General features: G+C 44.4%; 2 protein-coding genes across 8 annotated transcripts in view; one reads left to right on the top strand and one right to left on the bottom strand.

The window, feature by feature from the left end:
- The first annotated feature begins 850 nt into the window (after nt 1-850).
- Nucleotides 851-17,525, top strand: USP50 (ubiquitin specific peptidase 50). 3 transcript variants are annotated; one of them, XM_042845672.2, is made up of 7 exons: nt 856-1,357; nt 2,700-2,900; nt 4,690-4,885; nt 6,829-7,035; nt 11,450-11,592; nt 12,714-12,846; nt 14,712-17,525. In XM_042845672.2, the coding sequence occupies exons 2-7, from the start codon at nt 2,815-2,817 to the stop codon at nt 14,901-14,903; spliced, it is 957 nt and encodes a 318-aa protein (XP_042701606.2). In that variant the 5' UTR covers nt 856-1,357; nt 2,700-2,814; the 3' UTR covers nt 14,904-17,525. The 3 variants fall into 3 exon arrangements, with proteins under 3 accessions (XP_065415436.1, XP_042701606.2, XP_065415435.1); XM_065559364.1 differs by lacking the exon at nt 14,712-17,525 and having other exon boundaries at nt 851-1,357; nt 12,714-13,265; XM_065559363.1 differs by lacking the exon at nt 856-1,357 and having other exon boundaries at nt 2,505-2,900.
- A 459-nt stretch (nt 17,526-17,984) lies between these two features.
- USP8 (ubiquitin specific peptidase 8) overlaps nt 17,985-27,803 on the bottom strand; it is a 36,933-nt gene continuing 27,114 nt past the window's right edge. For 3 of the 5 annotated variants that reach the window (XM_005307257.5, XM_005307259.5, XM_005307260.4), the window contains exons 12-20: nt 26,779-26,853; nt 25,986-26,066; nt 25,172-25,434; nt 23,371-23,583; nt 22,523-22,733; nt 20,530-20,766; nt 19,833-19,975; nt 19,281-19,413; nt 17,985-18,924 (exon numbers count right to left, since the gene is read on the bottom strand). In XM_005307257.5, coding sequence (XP_005307314.1) covers nt 18,739-18,924; nt 19,281-19,413; nt 19,833-19,975; nt 20,530-20,766; nt 22,523-22,733; nt 23,371-23,583; nt 25,172-25,434; nt 25,986-26,066; nt 26,779-26,853 — 1,542 coding nt within the window. In that variant the 3' untranslated portion in view covers nt 17,985-18,738. The remainder of the gene's footprint in view (nt 18,925-19,280; nt 19,414-19,832; nt 19,976-20,529; nt 20,767-22,522; nt 22,734-23,370; nt 23,584-25,171; nt 25,435-25,985; nt 26,067-26,778; nt 26,854-27,803) is intronic. The other 2 variants (XM_005307261.5, XM_065559362.1) reach the window with 1 other exon arrangement.

The raw sequence follows: 27,803 nt of genomic DNA, 5'->3' as shown, positions 1-27,803 counted from the left end.
CCTGGGTGCCGCAGTAAGCACTGCCGGGACCCTGAAACCCTGCCCCAGCCTAGAGTCCTCTCCTGCACCCAAACTCCCTCCTGGAGCCTGCACCCCCCAATACCTCCTGCCCCAGCCCCCACCTGCACCCCAAACCCCTCATCCCCGGCCCTACCCTGGAGCCCTCACCCCCCCCCCACACACACACACCCCAACCTCCTGCTCCAGCCCGGAGTCCCCTCCTGCACTGCAACTCCCTCCCGGAGACTGCACCCCACAACCCCCCCACTCCAACCCCCTGTCCCAGCCCTGAGCCTGCTCCTATACCCCAAACCCCTCATCCCTGGCCCCACCCCAGAGCTCGCAACCCCTCCTGCACTCTGAACCCCTTGGCCCCGGCCTGAGGCCCCTCCTGCACCCCAACCCATTCATCCCTGGGAACCACCCAGAGCCTGTACCCCCAGCCCTCGCCCTCACCACCCTACACCCGAACCCTCTGCCCCAGCCCGTATCCCTCTCCCACACTCTGAACCCCTAATTTCTGGCCCCATCTGGAGTCTGCAGCCCCAGCCCAGAGCCCATACCCCGTCCCCTGCACTCCAATCTCCTGTCCCAGCACAGAGCCCTTTCCCACACCCCAAACCTCTCATCCCTGGCCTCACCCCAGAGCCCACACCCCCAGTGAGAGCCCTCCCTCCCCTCTCAAAACCCAACCCCTGCTTCAGCCCGGTGAAAATGAATGAGGGTGGGGGAGAGTGAGCGACGGAGGGATGGAGCGAGTGGGGGCGGAGCCTCGTAGAAGGAGTGGGGTAGGGGCGGGGCCTCAGGGGTGGGGAAGGGTCAGGGGTGTTCGGTTCTGTACTATTAGAAAGTTGGCAACCCTAGTCACCATCTTAGTCTCCTTCATCTGCTGCATTCTCAACACCAGTTGCTGCGCTTGCTGTTGGTTTTATTGCGAAGGATTGTGGTAGATTCTCCACCACTGGTGAGTTTTCAATCAAGATTGGATGTGTATCCAAAAGATCTGCTGTAGGAATTATTCTGGGGAAGCTCAATGGCCTGTGTGATATAGGAAGCCAGACTAGATTAACACACTGGTCCCTACTGGCCTTAGAATCTAGGACTTTAACCAGAAGGGCCTCAATTTCTCTCTGAAAGCAGATGGGCCACGTTTTTCTCTTCTGTGGAAGTACCCCTCAAATCAGACATTCTTGGCTCTAATGTGATTCTCCAGCATCTCCTCTCCTCAATTATAGAGCAGGCCAAACACGGTCCCTACATTTTTACAGGATTTGACACCTGCAAGTATTTGATGCTGACCTGTGTTTCCTTACATCCGATCTAGGCACTTCCTATCGCGACCCACACGCCCTCCCAGGTTGGTAATGTCTGAGTGCTTCTATTCTACCTTTTGTGTGAACTGACTGAGTGTTCTAGCGAACGAGTCCTCCATTTTGACTGTGTGGGAAGGGACGGAAATAAGGTTTGGCTGCGGCATCCCACTGGCATTTGGCTGAGGAGGAGGGCTGGACTTCCCCACCTCTGCTGAACTGACACAAGTGCCGTGTGTGTCTAGCTGGGTTGAAATGGAAATAACTGTAGTCCTGTTCCACCAACATTGAGCTGCCCTGGATGTTGTTAGGTCCCTGTCAGCACATCCCTCATTAAAGATGGGTTTGCTCTCTCCACTCAAGTTACTACCCGCTAGCCCTGATCAGCCATATCCAACCCAACTCACAGTGCTAGTTGTGCTCAGAGACTAGAGACACATGTGAAACTGGGCAGGGAACAGGGATAGAGACAAGTAATCAGAGGCAGGAAGAAACATGACCCTGGGCACTGAATGTGGAAGGCAGGGGATAGGATGACCTGGTGGGAGAGATGTGGAGCAGATAGATGGTAGAGGCAGGCCCTGCTGCCACCCTCTATGCCCAATCCTGAAAGGTGCAGTCAGTACTGTCCAGCGGGTGATTGATCCCTCATCCAATAGGACTTGTCATTAGTAACACTGGTGCCCCAACAAAGAAGTAACCAAAAAAATAAAACAATAAAAAACAAACCCTAAAATGCCCAATGCCAAGCTTCATGGGAATCACATGGGGAAATGTCTATCCACCTGCCAAGCAGAAGGGAAAAATTGATATGAAAAATGTATTTCCAAAATTCTAGCAGGGTGCTACAAACAGTGAGCTTGATCCTTCAAGTCTCCTGCAAACTCCTAGTAAAGTCAGTGGGAGCTCCAGGAGTAGAGGGTGTGCAAGGTTGAGAGTAATGGCAAGTAAAACAGATAATTGCAAACGAATTATCTGAATCCCTTCCAAGCTGAGGTTGGGTCACTAACATCCCAATTTAACCTTCCAAGAAGACAGAGACAACTTAGGCATAGCCTTGGTCCCCAACTTGTGTTAATTTTGCAGATATAACAATATGCACAATGTTCAGTGCTGATCTGTCCAATACATTTGGTAGCAACTACTCGACTTGCTCTGAATTTGCCAGTTTTATTTTGCGTGTGATCAGTGGACATATGGTGCTATTATTAGATTCAATAAATAAACCACAGTTATGACTATGACTGAGTATTCTTGCAAAAGAGACCTTGACACAGCAGGAAATGGCTTTCTTTGAGATAAGGCTGATTTGAATGTGATAATAAAGAGAGTGTTGCATTTTAGGTGACAAAAATACAATTTTGGATTTTGTTCTTGTTGGAAATGCAGCTCTGAAACTGTGCACCTGGAGCATTCAAAGGATTCTAGTGAGGAATCCAACAATGAGACAAGCCAACTGTACCAAGGCCTCACTGGCCTGCGCAACTTGGGGAACACTTGCTACATGAATGCAGTTTTGCAGTGCCTCTGCAGTATATCCCCATTGGTGGAGTATTTTCTCTCAGGGAAGTATGTAACTGCCCTACACAAGTAAGTTGATTTATTTGCTCTCTGTTTTCTTATTACTATTCATTATTTGTATTGCAGTAGCTCATAGGAGTCCCAGTCATGGACCAGGACCCCATTGTGCCAGGCGCTGTACAAACACAGAACAAAAAGACTGTGCAGGTGCCAAGCCGCTTACAAGCAAAATATTTGGGATGTATTTTTCTGTCTCAATATTTGAAGTTTTTCCAAAAGAAATGAAGTTTCAATTGGAGCCTGGCATTAGAAAGCACAGAAATACTCTTCTGGACAAGGAAACCAAAAGCAGCACACTTTGCTCTGACTTCCCAGGCCCCACACACCATCTCTGCCTCTGCCTCAACTTGCTTTTCCTAGCCAATACAACAAGGAGTCCGGTGGCACCTTAAAGACTAACAGATTTATTTGGGCATAAGCTTTCGTGGGTAAAAACCTCACTTCTTCAGATGCATAGTCTTCAGCACTATGCATCTAAAGAAGTGAGGTGTTTATCCACAAAAGCTTATGCCCAAATAAATCTGTTAGTCTTTAAGGTGCCACCAGACTCCTTGTTGTTTTTGTAGATACAGACTAACATGGCTACCCCTTGATACTTTCCTAGCCAATGTTCACCTTCTGGCTTCTCTCTGAATTCCCTCTTTTCTGTCCTATGTGGGCTTTTATACCACACTCATTGTAGGGTCTGAGTGCCTTTCTGTGGTGCAGTAAGCAATGTAACTAACGTGTCACCCATTTGTTCTCTCATCCCCTCCACTGGGGTGAAGCATGTGCAGTGCATTGCATTCTGTTTATTTATTTACTTATGTATTTATTGGAGGCAGTTAGTTTTGGTTGGTTAGTTTGGTATGAATATACGTGCTACTGCGGTCAAAGCAATGCAACTTACACTTGGAGCTTTGGAAGGTGGTGAGGTTTATAATAATTCTTAGTTCCTGGGGGAGTTCGTTCCACAGTCTTAGACTGGCCCCTGAGAAAGTTCTGTCTCCAGCACAAATGAGCTGTCCCTTCCCGTGGAGAGTTCTGTCGTGCCAAAAGAGTGAAGTTGTTGACCAGGGTCTTGGTCCCAGAGTTTAAGACCATCTTTCAGATATCCTGGGGCCAGGCCATGGAGCAAAGATAAGGATCGACTGGAATGCGTTACCTAGGGAGGTGGTGGAGTCTCCTTCCTTGGAGATTTTTAAGGCCTGGCTTGACAAAGCCCTGGCTGGGATGATTTAGTTGGGAATTGGTCCTGCTTTGAGCAGGGGGTTGGACTAGATGACCTCTTGAGGTCCCTTCCAACCCTGATATTCTATGATTCTATGAGACCTTGTCTTTGATTTGCTATTCTATGGAAAACCAGTGTAGAGAGCTGAGGGCAGGTCTGAGGTGTTAATGAGGAGACTGGCTGCAGCGTTCTGTACTAACCGGAGTTTCCTGAGTGCTGAAGATTTCATGCCCAGGTATGTGGCATTGCTGTAGTCCAACTGAGAAGGGACCAAGGCATGAATAACTGAGGTTAGGTCATTTGCCAGCAAAGGATGGAGTCTCCTAGTGAACCAGATGATAGAAAGAATTACTCGTGGATGCTGCTAAGTGAGAGCTTCACATCAGTGAGGAATCCAAGAGTACTCCTAGACTACAGACTGAAATAGCCTATTGTGAGTGTGACCCTTCAACAAACAGAGTCTGCACTGTGGTTATGGCCTCCTCACAATGTTTCTTCTGCCCATTCAGCTTGGCTTTTGTGTTCACATTTTAAGCACCGCCACCACATCTTTGTACTCCAACTAAAGCCCCTTTTATGCTACTTCAGGGAAAACGGTGAGGTTGCTACCGCCTTTGCCTATTTGATGGCCGATATGTGGCTGGGAGAGTTTGAGTGCATCTCACCAGAGGTGTTTCGTTCAGTCATCGGCGACTTATGCCCGGCTTTTACCAAGAAGACTCAGCAGGATGCCCAGGAGTTTCTGATATACGTGCTGAACGAATTACATGAGGCGCTTAAGAAGGTAAGACTGCAGCTATGGTCTTCTGAGGCTGCGAAGTGTCAGTGCACATCTGTCTCCTCTCTGCAGTTCATTACTGCATAGCATGGAATACAATCATTGTCTCTTTTCTCCCTCCATACTGTACAAAATGGTGCTGTAAAATCATCATCCTCTCCATTTTCTCCAACTACTACACAGTGCAACCTTTAATCCCTTCATTAGCTTCCTGTTACCACATCCCATTCAAGCTCCGTATCTACATCACCAAGGCCCTACCTAATCCCCCATCTACACCTCTGCTGTCATTTCCTCCTTCTCACCCTCTAATTTCTATACTCTTCCCTATCATGCTTCCTCTCTGTGCCAAGCATCTTGTCTGCCCAGATCCACCTCTGCTTCTCTCTTCCTTCAAATCCTTCCTACCAGCAATAAGTCCCTCCAACCCATCTGCTCTGAGCACTGTCCAGTGGTTTCTCATCTCCCTTTGGTTCTGTGCCCTTTGTGATAGGGGGCATGGCTTACTGTGGCTATATAAAGTGCTGCATAGTAACAGGGTTCTATACATCATTTTAAATCATCATTAATACCAAATGCTAACTTATGTAGCCAATTGCCAGGCAGTCTGATTTGTAAATGCACCAAGTGCTCTCACAGAAGTTATCTGTGTACCAAAGCTCTGCTTTAGAATGATCGTAGAGGGGAAATCAGATGATTTTTCTTGCCCCATTTACAATTCCAGGTTAGACATCTCAGCACTGTGATTACTTAGCTCGGACAGCAAGTTAGAAGCTAGAAAGTCCATGGCGACGTCAAGTGTTATTGCAGTTCAGGAAAACTTTGACAGTCTCTGGATTCGATCCCTGCTATGTGAGGCTCGGGCAGGGGGGTGAGTTCAGTTAGCTCAGCCCTAGAGCTCCAGTTTAGAATTGGCACCTTCATTGTTTGCTCTGGGGTTGAGAATCCTGAAGGTGGTGGAACAAGGGAGTGCTCCATGCTGGACCCTATTGTGAGAGGCAAATAGAGAGTGGTTCCTTCATGCAGAGAAAATAAAAGAATATGCCTCCCAGGGAAGCACTATTGAAAGGAAGAGAGGGGCAGGGTGTTTGGCACATGAGACCGGGGAGGTGTTAGAAATTTTTACAAAAGAAAACAATGCATGGCTGTAGCTAAAGAGATCTTAACAAGGCCTTGACCCTGCAAAGACTTAGGCATTTGCTCAACTCTACGCACCATGAGTAGTCTATTGATGTCAGTGGAGCTACTCAGTGTACAATGTTAAGTGCTTGCTTACGACTTGGCCTAATAAAGGCTTCAAACGGCGATGGGCTGATGGCTGGAGGTGCTGATAAATGGAGCTGGTTGAACCATACATTTCAAATAGTATTCATTACAAATATTCCCCCTTTCTTGATTAGCTCATCCTTTACAAACCAGTCCTCATTCCAGGAAGGTATTTTCTCATCTGTAAGTATTTGCTAGAAGTTCTGAAGAATAATTTTCTGTCGATAAGCTCTTCCCAAACTGTTGACCTCAACTGTTCATTATTTGTGTTTGTGTGACTGATCTAGCTTCTGCTTCCTGAATGAATGACTGAAGATTTTTTTAAACATATGACTAATAAACTTCTGGTTTGGCTTTTCAGACAACTTCATGCTAAAACTCATGAAAACATTGGAATTTGTTAATGGAATTCTCACAATTTAACTAATCTCTCCCCATGAGTCAGAGTGAACTTGACAGTGATGCTTTTATTCATGGATCTCTATTCAACTAGGGCCCTACTTATAAATATGGAATGCAATGTCTTATAAAGAAGCAGAATAAATAATGGATTATTATAAATGATATGTTTTTACTGCCACCTGGGATCACGTGTGCTTCCTTGACAACCGGTACAAAGCATGTTTAGATGTTTTTGTAAGGGTTGGTGTCAGTAGTTTTAGTTTTTTTTTTTGTCCTTACAGTCATGCAAAAGGAGATGCTATGGGAACACATCCACTTCTAGGGAAGATAGGGGAACTGGCAGTGAAACATCAATCATCACCCAGCTATTTGAGGGGCAGCTCAGTTATGACATTACATGCCTGGCGTGTCAGACCACCACCGATAAGAACGAGGTCTTTACAGTTCTCTCTCTTCCCATCCCTTCTGAGAGTGCCTGCTCTCTACAGGTAGGGTTTCTAAGAGTCCCTCAGAGCTTTTGGTGGTCTCTGTTCAGTATAGTGGTGGAAGGTTTATGTTAATAGACCATCTTACGGAAATACGTTCCCAGCGCCCACCAGTTCCAGGGCATCATCTAAAAGGGATACATTCTTTTCAGTAGAGAATTTGGCCCTAGGGCTAGAGGAGATGCTAGATCAGACTTACATTGTCCTTTTGGCTGTTAATAGTGTAGCTTGTGTTGTTTGGAAATGCCCCTGAATTGCTGTGGAGTGAGGATGGCCAGAGACATGTCTATTTTATTTTGTATTGTATAGAAAGCAACTGTGAGGCATTTTCTTTCAAATTCTCACTTATCAAAATGCTTCCTTAGAGGAAACATTAAATTTTAGCTGCTTTGTAGTCTAAGTGCACTCACAGAGCTGTAGCAAGGCATTTTGGCACCCTAGCATATTTATGCCCCCTACTGTTTTTTTTAGATGATATGAGTCAGGCTATTGTAGAGTAATGATAATGCATTTATTATCAATACGTAGACAATAAAAGCTACTGCCTGATTCTTTTAGGTGCCACATTAATTTTCACACAAGTCTTTAACAGCTCTGTAGTATCCTTCTATACAACCTTTAAGAAGTAAACTCGATAGGTACTGAAAATAAAATGAACTGAAAATAACTGTACCTTAAATATGGATACTGCAATGACTTAATGGCATAAAACATTCAGAAAGACATAAAATTGCATTTCTGTTTATATAAAAAAAAGTGATACTGATGGTTTTCCATTCCACAGTGAGACTGTGGCTAGAATAAACAGCCACCTCTCTCAATGGAGAATAAAAGGGACTCAAAAGTAAACAAAGAATGAATTTATCATGGAGGTGGATTATCTACCGATTGAATTACCACGATAGCATCTGACTCTGTATAAGCAGAAACCATCCTTTTTCAGGCCTTTATATAAGGAAAACCGCTATGGGGGATGGGCGGGGGGTTGTAAGATTTCTGTCTTTTACCTTTTGCATTGTGATTGTATTTTTCTAAGAGTATTGATTATTGCTTCCTGGTATAATATTATGATTGGCTTATACCTGATCATTTCTCCCGCTGAATCCTGCCAAGCAAATGGTGATTATCCCCTTTAAAGGTGAAGGATGATAGCAGCATGGCTTGTTTGTATAAGGCCAGTGTGGGAAGTATCATTCAGTTGGGGAAGCTATGTTGTCATAGTTCATAAGAGGCATGACACATCCTGCATCTTGGCAGAGGGTTAGACTAGATGACCCTTGTGGTCCCTTCTAACTCTGTGGTTGTATGACATTTGACTTCTGGCCAGGCGAGGCAACGCACACCTAAGGCTTTGTCTACTACACTGCCGAGTTTTGTTGACAAATGTTTAATTAAGACGCTTTAAATAAACTGCTGGTGCATGTCCACACTATGTTCCTTGTGTTGGCAGAGCGCATCCGCACTAGCAGCTCTTGCATCGACACAGAGAGCAGTGCACTGTGGGTAGTTATCCCACTGTGCAACTGGCTGCAGGATGCTTTGGGAAAGGTTTGCAATGCCTCATGGGGCAGGTACAACATCCCACGATGCAGTTTCTCAAGTGCATCGTTCCAGGGGCATCCTAGTACAGGGGAGGGCAAACTTTTTGGCCCAAGGGCCACATCTAGGTATGGAAATTGTATGGTGGGCCATGAATGCTCACGAAATTGGGGGTTGGGGTGTGGGAGGGGGTGAGGGTTCCAGCTGGGTGTGCAGGTTCAGAGGGCAGGAGGAGGATCAGGGCTGGGGCAGGGGGTTGGGATGTGGGAAGGGGTCAGGGGTGAAGGCTCTGGGTGGCGCTTACCCCAAGCAGCTCCCAGAAGCAGCGGCATGTCCCCCTCCGGCTGCTATGCGGAGGCACGGCCAGGCGGCTCTGCACCCTGCCCTGTCCACAGGGGCTGCCCCGGTAGCTCCCATTGGCCTTGGTTCCCGGCCAATGGGAGCTGTGGGGGCAGCGCTTGGGGCGGAGGCAGTGTGCGGAGCCCCTTGGCTGCCCCTACGTGTAGGAGCCAGAGGGGGGACATGCCACTGCTTCTGGGAGCGGGGCAAGCCCCCAACCCAGCTCCCCGGCTGGAGAGCCGGAACGGGGCAAGCCCCGGAGCCCGCTCCCCAGCAGGAGCTCGGGGGCTGGATTAAAATGTCTGGAGGGCTGGATGCAGCCCTTGGGCCGTAGTTTGCCCCACCCTTGTCCTAGTAGATTGCCAGCCACTTTTCAACTGAAGTGTGTGTGCAGGGGACGGAGAGAGTGTGTGACAGAGGGTGTGTGTGGGGTGGGGTGGGGGGAGAGACTGTTTGTGTTGCAGAAGTGTGTGAGAGGTTTTGGGGGGGGTGTATATGTGAGAGAGACAGAATGTATGTTGGGGAAGTGTGCATCGGCACGGCATGCTGTCTCTTTAAATTCAGACAGCAGCTTGCTCAGTATCTCCACCCCCTAACCCGCCCGCACAGCAGCAGCCCGCTCTGCCTACCTGCATTCCACATTAATGGTTCTGTGATTCCCTCCCAGTTCTCCCACAGCCTCCTCAGCAGCTCTGTGAGCTCTCCAGCCTGCAAAATGTCAAAGCTTCCCGGAGCTCTGAAAAGGGAGGGACGCATGCCTGCAGGGCAGCCGAGTTCAAAACAATGAGCAGAGTGGTCACGGTGGGCATTGTGGGATACTGGGGGAGGCCAGTTCTGTTGATATAACGAACGGCAGCGTTTACACTGATGCTTTGTCTCTTTAACTTTGCCTCAAAACGCTCTACGCCTCTCATAGAGGTGGTTTTATTTTGTCGGCAAAACAGTGGAGTTTTGTTGCCGAAAGTGGCATTGCAGTGTTTAGGCCTCCACAAGCTGCCTTTTGCCAACAAAACTTTGCGGTGTAGACAAGGCCTAAGTGTGGAGACAGAAGAAAGTATAGGGCTGTGGTGACTGTGAAATCAGATTACGCTGTGCTTTAGTGTGAGACAATGCCAATGCCATGGTTATAGTGGCTAGATGGACATACAGCGAAGTGATGGCCCTGGTCTCGTAGAGAAGGGAGTCAGGAACAGACTAGCTGGGTCACAGTCCAGAATGCTACAAGCACAGGTCACAGCTGACATGTTTCTTTGCCAGTGCATATCTCACCAGCAGCCCCACTCCAGATCTGCACCCAATGCACATTTCCCTATTGGTCTCTTCCCCTGTACCGTAAATGGCCTGTGTTTTTACCTGTCTGGGCAACTGAAAATTGTCCCTAGCCCAAAATTAGAGGCCTTTTAAAAGAAAGAGCCAAGGTCTGTTCAGCATCCTGGGCCAGTCTGCCCTGAAGGTGTCAATTCCCCGATGTGTGAGTGCAATTGCTGGCTAGTGAATGGAGCATTGTGACAAGTGGATCAGAGGGAGGCCCCTTATTCTGTTCTCTGTAATAAAGTCTGAATCAGGCTGGGCAGCAACAAGTCAGGGTCAGTCACAGTAGCAGAAAAACAGCTAAAGGCGGGAGCAGGGCGTGTTTTACCCCTACTGAGTGTTGACTAAAAAGGCCTGTTTTACTTGGGCAATGTTAACTTTCTTTGTTTCTACTGTTGCTTCCCCCCAACTGTAAATCACAAGCAGCCCAGGACTTCTTCATTTTCCTCTCTGAACACTTCCTCCTAAGCATGGAAGTCCCTTTGCTGTCCCCCACCAATATTTTTGCAAACAGGGCAGGTGGCTCATCCCATTAGGATAACTGTTACCCTTTCTGCCCCTCTCTGTGCTGGGGCTTTGCCCTCTACCGTCATCTGGCAGTGCCTCACCCCTGGCTCCTTGGTCCCTCTCCTGCCCCTGCCTCCAGCTGTTTGACCCCCTTCCCCGCACAGTCAGTTTCCACCCCTTGCTCAGAGCCTGCCCACTGCCCCCCCCCCCCAATTTGCCCCCTTTAACCTTTTAAATCCCCAGTGAGGGCAGCAGCTTCAGTAGATGTTACTGAGCAATGAGCATGCTCAGTGGGAGCCAATCAGCACTCAGCACCTGCCCCACCAGGGGCCTAGTGCTGGGAGCCTGCTCCGTCAGGGGTCACTGGGCCTGCAGTCCTACAGGGAGAGGGGGCCCTGGGCTCCGACCAGATGCTGCTGGGCCCGATCCTGTGGGCCACCCCATTTTTGCACCCTTGGTGGCTCTGCTTCATGGGCGGCTGCCCCGCTTGCCCCGCCCTAGTTATGGCCCTGTACACTCATCATGTCACAACCTCACTGAATCATGTGGCACAATTTCCTCTGTGGTGTACAAACAACACTGCACAAGTTGACTTGCACAAGTTGACTTCCGCACACAGGCTTATTGAGACACCCTCCCTAAACCAGCTTAGTGGTCAGAAATTCACCTCTCTACACAGAGGTATGGTGTTTGTTTTACCAAACATGTTTTCCTTTCACAGGACTGTCTTGAATGTTTCTTTCAACAAGACACACTGACATGGAACAATCAAATTCACTGCTCCTTCTGTGGAACTAAGCAAGATGCTGCAGTAAAGGCCAACATAGGCAAGGCGCCAAAGATGGTTATTTTTCACTTAAAGAGGTACAGCCTGCATCTGGTAGGACAGCTACGTCTCCTCTGATTTACATGGGATGTAGGACAGTCACTTGCATTCAGAGGCAAAGGAAAATCAGTGCACGTAGTTTTTTTGCACATACAGTACCTGGATAGTTACAAAACAGGAAAAGCATGTGAGTCAGACTCCTGATCAACCCAGAGAATGTGTTACTTTATCCAAGCCATCAATTTGCACTCTCAGTGCATTTTTGTTCCGCTTCTCCCTCTGCAATAGAAGCAATTCTGAAAGGGGAGGGGTTGGTCATAGAGGGGAAAGTGATAGAATTGTGGAATAAATTAAGAAAGAAGGGTGTTTGTTGTAAAAGTGGATCACACTAATAAATGGAATTTTACAGTACAGATGATGCTAGTCCTGTTAGCTACTTACAGAGCTACTAACGACGGTGATGGACAAAAACAGAGAATAGTGTTCTGCCACATCAACAATGCAGACAGGGCATTAATCCTCTACCCATCCCTTTACAAAGCTGAGAGATCTACAATTCATTTGAGCCCAAGATTTTAAAATGATGTGTTCTGTAGCCATTTTGCCCTCAACAGTGGAAGCGGGTGAGGAAATCCAGGAATCTGCAAGTAGGCGCTACAACTTCATAGTTGGCTTACTTCAGTGCCCAGCACTTCTTGTTAAGTTTGATCATGTATCAATTCTTTTTTTAAAGTGATTGTTTCCTACTCCTTCCATGTATCCATCTTACTCCTTCCGTTCTTCTCACTAGCTCCTCAGCTAGTATTACTCTGGCATGGTTAGTGCTGCGATGGCCAGAATCAGCTTTAGTGCTAAAGAGGGATTTAGCGCCCCCTGTTGAGCATGCATCTTGTGACAGATTGACCGTGCACTCATTGGGGCCTTCCTTTCACTCCCAACACAAAGCAAGGACCTGCTTGTTCTTACTGCAAAATGTCTCTTGCAGTCTGTTTATTTAATCTTTGTTCGGGGCAGTAATTTACAATAATACTTAGTGTTAAGAGAGCACTTTCCGTTTCAAAGAACTGTGCAGGCCCATGTGAAGGTAAGCAAATGCAGCATTACAATAACTGAAAGCATTTGTAGTGGAAAATACTGTCTCAAAATGTTTTATTTTCAGGTTTGACTATCAAGGCAGCTACAAAAGGAAACTGGGGACTAACATCTACTATCCACTAAGCAACTTGGATCTTTCGCCTTATATTTATCCACTCTTTCGGAAGAATCCAAAATACAACTTGTGTGCTGTGGTGGTAAGTTGGATGCAAAGTTATAGCCTAGCTTTATTGGTAATACTATGAATGTTTGTTTGAATTAAATCAGTGATTGATCTTGGTCCTAAGCAGGTAATAGTCATCTCTGCCTCAGCACCCAAAGTTTACAGAACAGGAAAAAAAAAATGGTACAGATACAACCATCACTGACTTATACACAGCTGGCATTTCAGAGTTAGGTGATGCCTCCTCAACTAACTCATTACTGATAAAATTAACACATTTTTCATTGGCTAATGGAAGATAGCAGGGTACCGCGACTGAAAATTATCTGGCTGTCAGGATTGAATTATAGTTACAGGCCTGTACACAGATACAATTTGAGTATCAGGGCATCATGGAATGTAACACACTAGTCCCCAACCTTGTTATAACATGGCTTGGTTTTGTCTGTGTAGAGCGGGGTGGGCAAACTGTGGGCCGGATCCGGGCCCTCAGGGCTTTGGATCCGGCCCACGGGATTGCCTCCCGTGACGCTGCGGGCCTGGCGCCGTTCTCAGAAGTGGCCCTCGGGCAGGGGGCAGAGGGCTCCACGTGCGTTGCCTTTGCCTCCAGGCACTACCCCCCCCCACAGCTCCCATTGGCCAGGAATGGGGAACCCTGGGCAATGGGAGCTTTGGGGGAGGTACCTGGAGGCGTGGCAAGGGCAGCACATGCAGAGCCCTCCGCCCCCAACTTTCCCAGGGGCCGCAGCGCTTCCTGGAGCGGTGCGGGGCCAGGGCAGGCATGCAGGGAGCCTGTCCTGGTCCTGGTGTGTGCCACTGCCACCCCGGAGCCCGAATGCCTCCTGCACCCTGCCCCCCAACTCCCTGTCCTAAGCCCCCTGCCTGCACCTCGCACCCCTCCTGCACCCCAACCCCCTTCCCTGAGCCCCCTCATACACTCTGCACCCCTCCTCCACCCAATCCCTTGCCCTGAGCCCCCTCCTGCACACCACACTCCCTCCTGCACCCCAACCCCCTGCCCTGGCCCTGGCCGTGCATACAATTTCCCCACCCAGATGTGGCCCTCGGCCCAAAAAGTTTGCCCACCCCTGATGTATATGGAGCCAAATTGCTCTTTAACTGGTTTCAGAGTGGTATCCATGTTAGTCTGTATCAGCAAAAACAAGCCCACAAAAGCCTCTAAGGTGCCACAAGGACTCCTCGTTGTTTTTGTTCTTTAACTGTTACTGGTGTATAATTGTGTTACAGGTCTGTACAATGATTAACACAATTTAGTACTACTTGTACAGTGATATCAAACCTATTTTATTACTCGGGCATGGTACTATTGTATTATTATGCAGTGCCCCTCAGCGTGCCAATTCCTGTGTAGATAGACCCTGTGTCAAGCTAATGAAATAAATACAGGGCAAACATTGAAAGAGAGAACAGGTCAGTGATCCCTTCAAACTAATTGCACGTTTTTGTCCAACACTTGATGCAGGCTGTTTAGTAAATGCCCTTCATTCAAGGACCCTTTTTCTTTTCCTCACTCTGATTGAAAGTGCTTCCAGCTTTTGAGTGTGGGTAAACAAGGTGCAGTTTCTGGGCCTGGTCAATGTGAGTTTTGCTGGGAGATGGATTGCCAGGTCAGAGCTGCTAGCTGGGCTGTAAGTTTGATCCCCCGACATGACAAAAAATGTAATTATTGTCCAGACAGCATTTACTTGCTCTTCCTGCCGCAGAGCTCTACCTATTTCAAGCCTTTCTTTGGGGAAAGGGAAACTGGAATCTTATTTTTCCCCATCATTATCATAGCTGAGTGCAAATTAAAATGATCACCAGATTCCTGGCCTTGAGTCTTTGCTAAAATTGAAAGTGATCTCTCTCTCTCTCTCTCTCTCAACTTTGTTGTTGTAGAACCATTTTGGTTATCTGGATGGTGGCCATTATACGGCATTCTGCAAGCACACGCTCTCCCAGAACTGGTACAGCTTCGATGACGCACAGGTCAGCGAGATTCCACAAGCCTCCGTGCAGTCTGCTGCAGCTTATCTCCTATTCTACAGCTGTAAAGCCTTCTCTGTACCTACCAAACCCCATAAGTACTAGGAAAACGTCTCTGTGAGAACAGTCCCATGATTAGAATTCACTGACCATGGTAGCTAAGTCCTGTTTTGCCATTAAACTAGTGCATCTGCATTGCTTGACTGTCTATTGAGATCTTTCTGATTATGCTTAGGAATTGATTTCAAGGGAGAAATCTGAACGTTGACTTCTGCAGCACAACTTTCAGTGTAATAAGCGGCGGAGTGTCCCTCTACAAAGCCCATCACTTCCCTCTATTAAGTTATTTCTAAAAAGCCTCTCACTCATATTCTTAGCACCATTATTATTATTTTGGTTTGCACTACGGCAGCACCCATTCTAAACATAGGGGAGATACGGAGCTTGCTTAGAGATCCTTCAATCTATATGGACAAATCAAATACATGATAGCTTCCTCTAGCTAAGCTCTCCCCTCCCTCTTCTCTACTCTCCAGGTGCCCCAGTTTCCCAAATATATTCTCCGCCCACCCCATAGCATTAGGAGCAGGTTCAGTATGAAAGCCTATGGGCAAAAACAGCAGCCAGTTGACAGTACTGATATTAATGACCGTGTTTAAAGGCAGGGGGCTCCCTTTAGTAAAGAGATCACATGGCCTCATCCCTGTCCGACATTCGTTGCTCTACCCCCCGCCACCCTACTTCCTCTTTGTAGTTGTGTGTGTAGGAACAAGAGCCCACACATGGCCTCACTTGTCCCCTACTGCTTTCACTCCCTAGTCCCTTCCCCTATGCAGCATAAAATTGTCCATTAGTGGCACAGAGCACCAGAACTCCAAGGTGGGCTCACTCCAAGAAAAAGCTATTTCCCTCTCCCCCGCCCACTGCTTTTTTTCTCACTCTGAGTCCTGCATAAAAAGCATGAATGCAGCAGATGGCTGGGAGAAGCACCTGAGTTGTACTGGGATGGGTCGTATTTTTTTTATATAGCTAGTTGCACTTTATCAAAAGGAAAATAATAAAAATAACCCCACAGAAGCCAGTGCCTAAACCACACATTGAACGGACAAGAATGTTTTTACTACCGCCTCTTGCCTAGGATTATTATTGCTGTCTCCATGCTTCCCCGACCGGAAAACAGCATGAAGTGTCCCAAGTCTACATTCAAACTAAAAGTGTTGAAATAACCTAATTCCAGCTAACTGGTACATTTAATGGACAATTCCAATGGCTCAATAGTTAATGTTGGGGCACAGAATCCATGGTCTATATGCCTCCCTCTCCCCGATTTGTGCAAAATTTTAACTTTGTTTTAAAATTGTTTCTAGCCGCTGTAGGTGTGAAGGAAGCCTGCCACATGTGAACACACGCTGTGTTGTCTTTCTGGAGCTGTGGCTAGAGAGATTTAGATGGTCGCAGTGCTCTGAACTTCCCAATTCATCACTGGTTGTAAATGATGACGCCTGACTATGCCCCTTTGAATATTTATTATTACTATTAATATGCTTATTGAGAGGTTTAATAGCACAGAAGTTAAATATGGCAGACATTGTCATGATATAGAAGATTTCAGTCTCCCTGTGGTCATGTCAGGTGAAATACCAACACTTGCAGACTAATACAATGGGAGCAAGTATGTGAGTTTGACAGAGGCATCTCTTATTGAGAATGTGCCATTAAACACAATGCAACTTTGCCTGGAAGTCCCACAATAGCATCGCTGCTTTTTTTGGGTACAGATCACCATGGTCCCCTAGCATTCTCACTATTTCATATAGAGAGAATCAGAGGTAACTTTCACTGAATTCATATTCCATTAATGCTTGTACCTTGCGAGGTGGAAAGATCGGCTGGAGCAGGTGGGAAGGCATGAAATGAAGGGTATTTCATGGTGCTGGAATAATTGAAGTTGCAGCAGGACATATGGAGTCCACACAGCCCATCATCAGTGTAATATCTCAGCATTGTACAAAATTAAAGAGCACAGTAGTGCCTGTGACAGGGTGGCATCCAGCATCCTCTTTGTGTCAAGTGAGATGCAGAAGCATGACTAGGGTAGCATCTGACAAAAAGCCCTTCTCTCTGCTCTTGGTCCCGGTTTGCCTCAAAGTCTTTGCTTATTCTGCTAAGAGCTTAGAAGGAGGATTTATTCTTTAAATGTTGCAAATTTAAGTACTTGGAGGCACTCTCAGCATTAGGGTAGGATAGATTGTGCTCATGCCATGTGTGTGCTTGTGCCCTGTCAAAGTCAGAACAGCATCAAACAGGAGAAACAAGCAATTAAAGCTTAATTAGCCTGGCTGGAGTAAACATGAAAAACATTAACTGCCTTTCCTTAGGGCAATCACTCCTTGCTAATGCTGGCTGAAGGTCTCCTAGGCTGGATTCAGTAAAAGAACCCTTTGTGATATCTTATGCAGGTTTAACATGGATACGTTATGAAGTTGTATCAAGGCCAAAGGCACAATTAAGTCAGTTTTCAACCTTAATTCTGTATTGCCTGGGTTTTGTGTGCTTGATTGAACGTTAACATTGCCTTAACATTTTTTCATGACTAACCTCACGTATGCACCTGTGGAATGCAGAGTTCACCTTGCCAAACACAGTGTAGACAGTAGTTTAGCATCTGTAAAATTGTGTTTCCCTGGTTCAATCAACTGTTTGTTCTCAAACAGCCTTAAGTCATTGCCTTTCTCAGTAAAAATGGTGGCAATGTTGACCAGGGCACCAGTTTATCCCCTACTCTTTGGAAGTGTTTACAACCCCATCAATAGGTAAGTTATTTTAAGAGAGTGGTATTCCCTAGTACTATGCTGCTGTGTTAGCTTCTGGGATAGTTCAAGTGCTACCGTTCCCTAACTTTTGGACAAGAGTCAAACCTCCTCTTAAACAAACCAGAGTGACATATATTGATTAAAAGCTCACTACAGAGGACTCACTTCCAAGGACCAATGCAAATCAGGAGTGGAAACTATGAACTGTTGCCAGATAATGGAAATGTGTAGAATTGAACCAAAAATGGCTCCTAAACTAATTCACTCTGAGCAGATGGTTGTCCTTCCAGGTGGAGCGCCTGGACTCTGTGGAAGAGTACAAAATGTTGCCACTGATAATCAAATTTCGTAGATGTCCAAGAAAAAACAAATCCCCCAAACAAACATTTAATAGGTTAGTGTATTTTAAATAATTTCTTTGTTAATATTCTTAATGCATGTGTACATGAAATCTTGTATTAAAAAATTAAAGAATCTCATTTCTTTAGAAGTAATTTTAAATGCAGAAATATTCACAAAGGCTAACAAAAATACAGCTCTGCTTTTTCTATACCTATAAGAATTAAAGTATTGCAGTTATTTAGAACTGGCAAATAAAAGCAATCCTCTGAGTTCTAGAGATTTTCACAAAAGGACCACATTTTATTATATACATAGCTCTGATGTGCAAGTATGCAATCAATATGTACACTTACATTCCTAACTGTTTCCATCATTCTAGAGTATTCACAGTAGAATCAAACGTAAGGTTAGAAATGTGAAAAGGCCATAACAGTGATAGAAAAGAAAACAAATCAAGATACGCGGTGGGATTTTTTTAAAGGACATTTACTTGCTAATTAAGCTAGAATTTAATTTTGGAGCAGACTAAAAATATAATTCTGAAATAAGCTATAACTTAAGTATGCTTGTTGTTATGGTTTCATAGAAGTTGCTATTACCAAAAGCATTATCAATCAGTCTTCTGACTTAAGCAATAGCACTGACCAGAAAGACCCTGTTGCAGAGAAGCTGCTGCAACCTTATTAAGTGGCTATATATTTGTCACGGTTTTGCATATTAATATGCATTTCAATACCTGTGTTGTGCATTTATAAAGAGAACCAATTTTCTTCACTCAAAACACTTTATGTGGCTATATCTGCTCCTCGCAGTTCAATAGAAGTGTAAAAGAGAATATATGCAGCTGAGGACTTCACAGAGGATCCTGAGATCTCAGATACTTCATGATCATCAAACTTATACCAGCGCTGTTTTGTAGCATTTCTGCAGTAAGCGGTGTAGTGCCCTCCATCCAACCCTCCATAATGATTCTGGGGGGAGAAAAAAAAAAAAGGTGGAGAGAGATTAAAACAATACTACTACTTTTTGGCAAAAGCCTTTCTTATAGCCTGATTCATGATTTAACCAATCTGTGCTTTGCTACCACTTCTGCCCTTAGCTAGAATAATAAACTTGAATGCCATACTTTGACCAACATGAAATCCCATTGCAGTAAATATCAGACTCGCTCTCCTTCCTTTTTTCTACAGTTTAATTTGTATCCAGGCAGGAGGTATAGAAACCCACGTGACTCAAAGTGACCTTGTAATACTGGACATATAGATAAACGTTTTTTTAAACAAGATGGATTTACCGCTAAGTTTTAAAGTTGGCTGTGGTTACTTACCGATACTGAAAATAGGTTGTATCTCTTCAAATTACTCTTTGGCCCAATAACATACTGTGACAGGTCAAGACTTTCCAAAGGGAAATCTACAGATGTTTGTAGCTTTTGCTTCCACCTTCCATCATAGGAGAATCTAGAGAGAGCAATGGTTCAAGAGATGTCCCAAATTGATGCCATGTTTATAATTATTTCTTACTCACTAATTTTAACTGGGGGCTGAGCTAAATAAGACTAAACAGTAAGTTTCACAGCTAAGCAGAGTGTCAGGGATACCTTACAATTTAAGGCTGCAATACTGCAAATACTTCCATTGAGTTCAGTAGGTAAAGTTACACACACATGTGACAACTCATATGAGCGTTTCCAGAATGGGGGCCTAAGAAAATAGGAAGCAGATGAAAACTAGATGTAAATTCTTGGTATCCATAGGCTCACGTTGTCTGTATAACATTCTGTATTTTTAAAAAGTCTGTGGCTTTACTACCCCTAAAGTCTCCATTAAGGCCAAGTTAACTGCATTTATAGATACATGTTCACAACTTATTGTCTTACCGTTTCAAGTGCACCAGAAGAACGGGTGGCAATTTCCAAATCTCTAATTTTTTCAAAGAATCCCTTCGTGTTTTGCAATGGCTACAGTAAAATCTGTTGTTATCTGTAAGTTTCTCCTCTTTGGAGAATAATCTAAGGCATTCCTAGGACAAAACATAGAAAACACACTTAAAAGCCTGGTGTTTATAAAAATAAAGATGTAGCTCAAATACCTGTCTGCTATTGTACAGGAGCTACATGTGCATCATGTTTCATAAGAATAATTAGGAAACTTTAGTTCATGAATCTATTCACGAAAATAACTTTTACTCCACATAGGTAGTAGTTATGTTTCTAAATGTAGCTACTGCTTTGTTAATAATAATAAAAAAAGCAAGTATCCTACTATGACCTGCAATCAAGAGTTTAGTTACTTCAAAAAAGTTGTTTAAACTACAGTAGTGCAAAAGGCACCTACATCTGTCAGTGTAGTCATATACGTAAAATTGATTTTTTTTAAATCCTCCCCAAATAAAAAAAATTGAAAGAAAAAGACAACCATATATACCATGGTTCATCCTAGAGCAAGTTACACTGGCCAGATTGACATACCTCCCACCCAAAAAGGTTGAAGCAGAAGTAGCACCATACAAAAAAACTAAAGCGTAATTATTTTATTGCAGTAAAAGCACACATTCCCCCTCTATTACTATCTTACCTGTAGTGTACATTTACTAGTGGATGCAAGTGGCAATGACAAATACATGAAAGCCTCAAACGTTCGGGACTTTTTGTGACACGTAAGACATTGCACTGTAGATTTGAACTGGCCTTGAAAAAGTGCCACAATAATAGATTCATTGAGCTGCTTGTGTTTGTGCCAGGCTAGTTCTGCTGCTTTGAAGTCATCAAGATGATCATTATTTTCTTCCTTATACCTCTTCCGATTGTCAGCCTGGATATTATAAAATTAAAATATCTTATCACCATATAGCATCACTTTATATGTAAGTACAAAGATGGGAAGCTGTATGATAAGGTTTTATAGACTATGCAAAAATTTTTAAGCATGCCAACAAGCTATATAATTGGTATCTGGTCATATTTCTGTATTGTTCTCTTTAGCACCAGGATAAACACTTATTGTTGGGATTTCACCCTTCATTTTACTGCCACCTGTAGAACACCCCATAACCAATGGCAGCACATGCTTCAATATTAGCACAAGTGCATAAAATGGAAGTTGATTTAGATAGTTAACTTGTATTTCAGGAGTTTACTGAAGGCTTCTTGCACAAATAATTTGCCGTGCAGATAATATATTTGAAACATTCTGGTTTTTATACTTTAAAAAGATTTATACCATCCCCATTGTGAATATCAACTGTGATGGAATCCAATTAGGAGCAACAAATCATCATTTTCCCCCAAAAGCCAATAATTATTGCATGAAAATGTCTCTCTTTCTGGCAATCTATGCCTCCAATATCTGCGTGGGTGGGGTCGGGTGTGGGAGACATAGATTTAAATGCAACAAAAAAATTCTGAAAACAGGGATATTCATTTAAAATAATAAGATGAGGTAAAGTAGTTTAACTCATGATCATGATATGGAGAATGTATAAACATCACTAGACACACAAAGGAACAAGTATTATGCTGCAGTTTACTTACTTCCTAATGGGCCATAAAATAGGTTGTAAAAATAAGTAAAAAAGACAGACTGAAGAAACATCTGAATACATACTACTGTATTGCTGGTTTTATTATACATTTAACTCAGGAAAAAACAAGTGTAAGGAAAAAGTATAAAAAAGAAAATTATCCATAATTATCTTAAACAATATCCTTTTTAAGTGTGAGAAAGGACTTCACTTTAATCAAATAAGGCTCTTGAAGAGATCACCATTTTTAAATCATGGAAACACTCTTCTTAAAATTAAAAATGGGCTCATGCTACACCTGGGTAACAATGTGCAAATTGCCACTTGTATCTAAATGGCCATTCGTGTGTCTAATTACTCATTTAACCGCTCAATTCTTGGCTCCTCCTCCAGCTACTTTGTCCTAAAGCAGCCAAAAAGCTACCCCTAACAGGGCAGCTCAGGATTCCCCTGATACAAGGAAGTTCTTGGTAGTGCAAAGCTAGCGTAGCTGACTCTACACCACCTGTCCCATCTGCTCTATACAGGAGGTGGGCCCGGGGCAGGGCACACAGTGTCTGGATACAGCTCGGGCAGCCCAAGATCAGGGGATGGGAAAGGCGGCTTTGAAAAAAAACAAAACAAAACACCCAACCACCCGAGTCAAGTGTAAACTCAGCACAGCAGAGAATTTGAGCCCTGTGTGCATAAAGCAGGTATGCAATTGCATACATAGAAATTTTTCAATCAAGTCCTTACATTGTACACCTCTACCTCGATATAACGGGAGCCAAAAAATCTTACTGCGTTATAGGTGAAACCGCATTATATCGAACTTGCTTTGATCCACTGGAGTGTGCAGCCCCGCGGCCCCCCCCCCCTCCCCGGAGCACTGCTTTACCGTGTTATATCCGAATTTGTGTTATATTGGGTCGTGTTATATCGAGGTAGAGGTGTACCACTTATTTCCATCTTCATAACAGCACAAAACTTCTGCCACTAAACATTTTATATTTCCGTTCTACAATCTGACTGAGATGTGTGATTTATCAGCAGGGGATTACTTACTTTATTTAGGTCTTCATGCAGTCCGTCCATTAAGAACAGGAGCAATTCTTGGGAGTCTTGCTGACTGTATCCTGAAAACTGGTCATTGATCTTCCCAATTGTAATTTTAAAATCTTTTGGACTGATATATCGGTATTGTCCTGTCCACAATGCTTTCATTATGATGCCAAACTCTTCTGCCACTTCGCCTTTATGCCCCAAGAGATTTAACCTACACAGTTAAATAGAAATACTAAATATTATATTAAGCCATTAAAATAGGACAAAATATTAATTTCCTTTTTTTAATCCAAGATTGTGTGAAGATAAAGTAAATTTTCCCAAGATTAGACAATCACTTATGTCTTGATCCTGCAAACCCTCATGCATATGTTTAACTTTACACGCACACAGGCAAATGTTTGCTGGACTGGGGTCTTACTGAAAGGCTTATGTGATACAGTTTAAGTACACCAGCCTGAAGCAGTTAAAACTTTTATTTACTTTGACATTTTGCTGCTCACAGCCAGAGGGTTCATTGGAGGTAGATGCAGCGATTTTCCACTTCTCTGATTTGTACCAACTGTTAGCAAGACTTGCTCTTTTTAATCTCTGCAATACACCCAGGCACCGAGATGGTGGGTGCAATAGAAAGTTCCTGGCAAAGCGCATACTCACATATCCAAATGTTCGAAAAACCCTCAAAAATTTATAATATTTGTTACTTTTAATATGACTGAGGCTTTAAAAACATAATGGCCCCATTTTCTATGTTTTGAATGAAAAATATTAACAGTGGTAAATACACATTTGGAATTCGGCCATGGATTAATTAAAATAATCCAAGATAGAAGAAGAAGATTTATTACCTGTTAATGTCATCCTGATACAAATTTCTATTGAAATAATCAGCCAGAAGTGGTGCATTGCAGAGACACTGTAATATAGAGTTCATATAGCAAGTGTTCCCTAAATTACGAAGCCCCGTGAGAGCTGGTCCCGATCCCCCAAACACAGGGTTAAGATTACGAATCTGTGGTGCAGAGAGCCTTGAAATTTCAGCTTTAGTGTAACATACTGGTCTGTAAGGAAGAAACTGTTGTTAGCAAACTGGAGTTTTCTATTCTTATTACTACGCTTGCCTTATGGCCTATCATAATGCTCTGTTCTGTCATGCGGGCACCCTATCCTTCCCTCATATTGTAGGTCAGAATAAATTGGGAGCTCTGAGAAGCCAGTGAGTTTTAGCCCTTGCAGTTAAACCAGGGGTGGGCAAACTATGGCCCACAGGCCGGATCCGGGCCCTCAGGGCTTTGGATCCGGCCTGCGGGATTGCCCCCCGTGGCGCTGTGGGTGCCACGCTGCTCTCAAAAGTGGCTGGCACCACGTCCCTGCGGCCCCCGGGCTGGGGGAGGGCTCCATGCATTGCGTTTGCCTCCAGGCACCGCCCCCGCAGCGCCCATTGGCCGGGAACGGGGAACCGCTGCCAAGGGGAGCTTTGGGGGAGGTACCTGGAAGCACGGCAAGGGCAGCGCACGCTAAGCCCTCCACCCGCCCTCCCCCAGGGGCCGCAGTGCTTCCTGGAGCGGTGCAGGGCCGGGACAGGGCAGGGCAGGCATGTAGGGAGCCTGCCCTGGCCCCGGTGAGCACCGTTGCCACTCCAGTGCCGCTTTAGCTAAGCGGCGCCAGGCTGGAGCCCGAAGCCCTCCTGCGCCCCAACTCCCTGCCCTGAGCCCCCTGCCGCACCCCACACACCTCCTGCACCCCAACCCCCTACCCTGAGTCCCTTCCTGCAGTCCACACCCCTCCTGTATCCCAAACCCCTTCCCTGAGCCCCCTCATATACCCCACACCCCTCCTCTGCCCTAATCCCTTGCCCTGAGCCCCTTCCTGCACATTGCACCCCCTCCCACACCCCAACCCCACACCCCGGCCCTCCATACAATTTCCTCACCCAGATGTGGCCCTCGGCCCAAAAAGTTTGGCCACCCCTGAGTTAAACAGTGTGCCTCATATCATTAAACAGACTTCTCCAACCACATGGTACTGACTAGCTCTGAAGAGATACCGGTCCTTGGCCAGAGATGCAGATCCGTATGCTCAAAGCACATAGAATATCAACAGACCCACCCTCCTCACTAAGAAATAAAATATCCTCCCTGAGGAAGCCATAAAATGCTATCATTTAAGGTATTCAAGACTAGACAAGGGAATCATGGGAGATTCTGTAGCAATTTATAAGTACTGGCCTGCAGTGATGCACAGGGATAGACTAGATCAATGTTTCCAAACGGTTGGGTCAAGGCATTAAACCTACTATAATTTAGAAATGGAAAATCTTCCCATTTCACAATAAACAGCAGCCTAAGGCCTGACAGCACGCAGACAGACAGACGCTGCCATTTAAAAGTCAGCATTTACCATCGCTCCCCACATAATGGTGTCTAAAATCTCTATATGTTATTGTTGGTAAACAAGGAGAAATCACAATGCAATGGGGATCACTGTATACGGTGTTCTGCTTTGAGCTCTGCAGCTATGTAGTTTCAATCTATCAGAAACATTCCATGCAAACCAATGGGAAAGAGTTAATAGAATTCAGGTGGGCAAACTCGAGACCCTATAATATTGTACTAGCTGTGATGTTTTGACTTAATTTATCAGACATACTTATTTTCACGACTGACTGCAGGAGTTACAGGAATTTTTTTCTTCTCTTCCTCCTGAATGGCTTGGGTTATGTCTGGTGAAGAGTAGGATCGCTTCAATTTGGAGTGTTCTCTGTCCCGTTCAGCAGTCACCTGTGGCTTGGCTTTATGAGTTGGTGGAGTGGATGGAAGGGTGGATGAAGGAGCCATTTCCGGGGGATACAGCTGAACAGTATTTGTTGGAGAGTGGTAATAACGAAATGTTCCAGTGATTGGATCCAGAAACTTGGGTGATAAAAATTAAAGTTTAAAAACGGAGTAAAATCCCTCAATAGACTAGTTGATTAATATATTAAACTACTAAAACTACTGGCCAGAATAATTCTAATATGAAGAGATTGCAGACTACAGTAATGTGACTTGATCTCAATATCTAGTGAATAGCATCATTCTTCCCAAAGGATGCATTAAATATTGCTGACAAAGCTCCACTCATTTCATTAACAATAATCTTAAAGTTTAGAAAATAAGAACAATCACGTAGAAATTTAAAGGGGGGGGGGGAGGAGGAGTCAACCCAAAACTATTTTATAATGAATGTGCAAATAAAAGCCATTACCACATTCAGGTGGGTGACTCAGGGGGGAGGGAGGGAGGAGACAAGTGGGGCAATTTGCCCCAGGCCCCGGGCCCCACAGGGGCCCCCACGAGAATATAGTATTCTATGGTATTGCAACTTTTTTTTATGGAAGGGGCCCCCAAAATTGCTTTGCCCCAGGCCCCCTGAATCCTCTGGGGGGCCCTGGGGTGTCTAGATTTTTGGAAATTATAATTACCTTTGCCCAGCCTGCAGGCAATCCTGGTACTATCCTCCCCATTTCCTCACTTCGTGCTCTCATCAACGGCTCCCGCTGGGACTAATACAATACAATTAAAATATAAAGGCACATGAAGTTATTGTTATGCAGAGCAGCATGTCTAGTTTGTCTTTAGTATTCTGTAAATTCTCCATGTAGCTAAAAGGTTACACATAGAACAATTCAATAAGAACCACTAGTGTTCTAAGTAGAAATTTGGATTTTTTTTTTTTTTTTGTCTAAGGCAGAAAACTGATAGTATGTTTCTATTATTTAGCATTAATTGATCCAAATGAATGACATTCATTGTCACACACCAAAATAATGCAAATCCATCTAATTGCACATATAAAACAATTTGATTCTCCAATTCCTTTATTATCAAAATCACTTTAGGTATCTGTGTGTTTGTGTGTTCTCACTAAATATTTATGAATGACTCTCCCACTCCCCTCAAAAACCCCCGAAAAAACAAACAAACAAAAGGAAAAAAAGGAAAACAGTGGGATAACAAAATAAGTCATGAAACACTTGTTATTCCCATAGGAAATAAAAAGTACTTTCACTTGAAAGTGTTAAATATGTTTTGCTTTTTACAGGAAAAAATGAAAAATGTATGTAAAGTAACACAAACAGCTGCAGAACACAGCACAGATTCCTCCTAAAGAGAAGATCTTAAAAATAAATGAGGTGGAATTTAACATGAGATAAAATTACAACAATGACATCTGCTCTGGGTTTCTTTCAGCTACATACAACACTCTGTATTTACTTTAAGTCTTTCAGTATCTTGTTCAGTATCCTCTCTTTGAGCTCCACTTTCTGGTTGTCCTTTAACCCGAGTGTGCTGTAAAAGATTTTGAAAAGAGACTTTCAATTTTCATATGGAATTACTGAGTGTCAGTGAGTGAGTGGCATTTTGCTATAGGAAGTGTTCCCTAAATTACACTATAGCAAAAGATTGAAGGGTAAACCTCAGTTTGTTTCAGTGACTACAACAGATACATACTGTGGCACGCCGTACCTCAAATCAGCACCCTGGAACCCCCATATTCACTCCTGTCATATAATTATGATATATTCCATACAAAGCATGAAATAGAGAATCATAGAAATGTAGGACTGGACAGAACCTCAATAGGTCAGCGGCCAGCACATCCCTCGGCCTGCGCTGCTTTCCGCAGCCCCCATTGGCCTGGGATGGCAAACCGCAGCCAGTGGGAGCTGCGATCGGCCGAACCTGCGGACACTGCAGGTAAACAAACTGGCCCGGCCCGCCAGCAGCTTTCCCTAACGGGCCGCATGCCAAAGGTTGCCGATCAATGAACTAGACCATTCCTGACAGGTGTTTGTCTAACCTGTTCTTAAAAAACCTCCAGTGACGGAGATCCCACAACCTCCCCAGGCAATCTGTTCCATTGCTGAACTACCCTGACAATTAAGAAGTTTTTCCTAATGTCTAACCTAAACATCCCTTGTTGCAATTTAAGCCCATTGCTTCTTGTCCCATCTAAGACAAAATCATGGCGCAAGTCTAATTATGGAGCTGCAAGCACACTTTCACAATATTGATAAAGAAAAAAAAAGGATAAACAAAAAGGGATCTGATGGACTAATTGCTTACATTTAATATGATATAGAAAGTTTAAAAGTAGGGGGTTTTATATTTCTATATAAAGTAGAAATGTTTACTTCTAACATCCCACTGTTATTAGAGCTGCGCAAAATGTATGTCAAAATTAAAAGACACTAGATTTGTTCATCTGAGTTTATAGAGCTTCTGAGTGATTAAAGACT

The sequence above is a fragment of the Chrysemys picta genome, chromosome 10, assembly GCF_011386835.1.
Source record: "Chrysemys picta bellii isolate R12L10 chromosome 10, ASM1138683v2, whole genome shotgun sequence".
Taxonomy (NCBI): domain Eukaryota; kingdom Metazoa; phylum Chordata; order Testudines; family Emydidae; genus Chrysemys; species Chrysemys picta.
The sequence above is the reverse complement of the archived record's forward strand: the minus strand, read 5'-3'. Positions and strand labels throughout refer to the sequence as shown.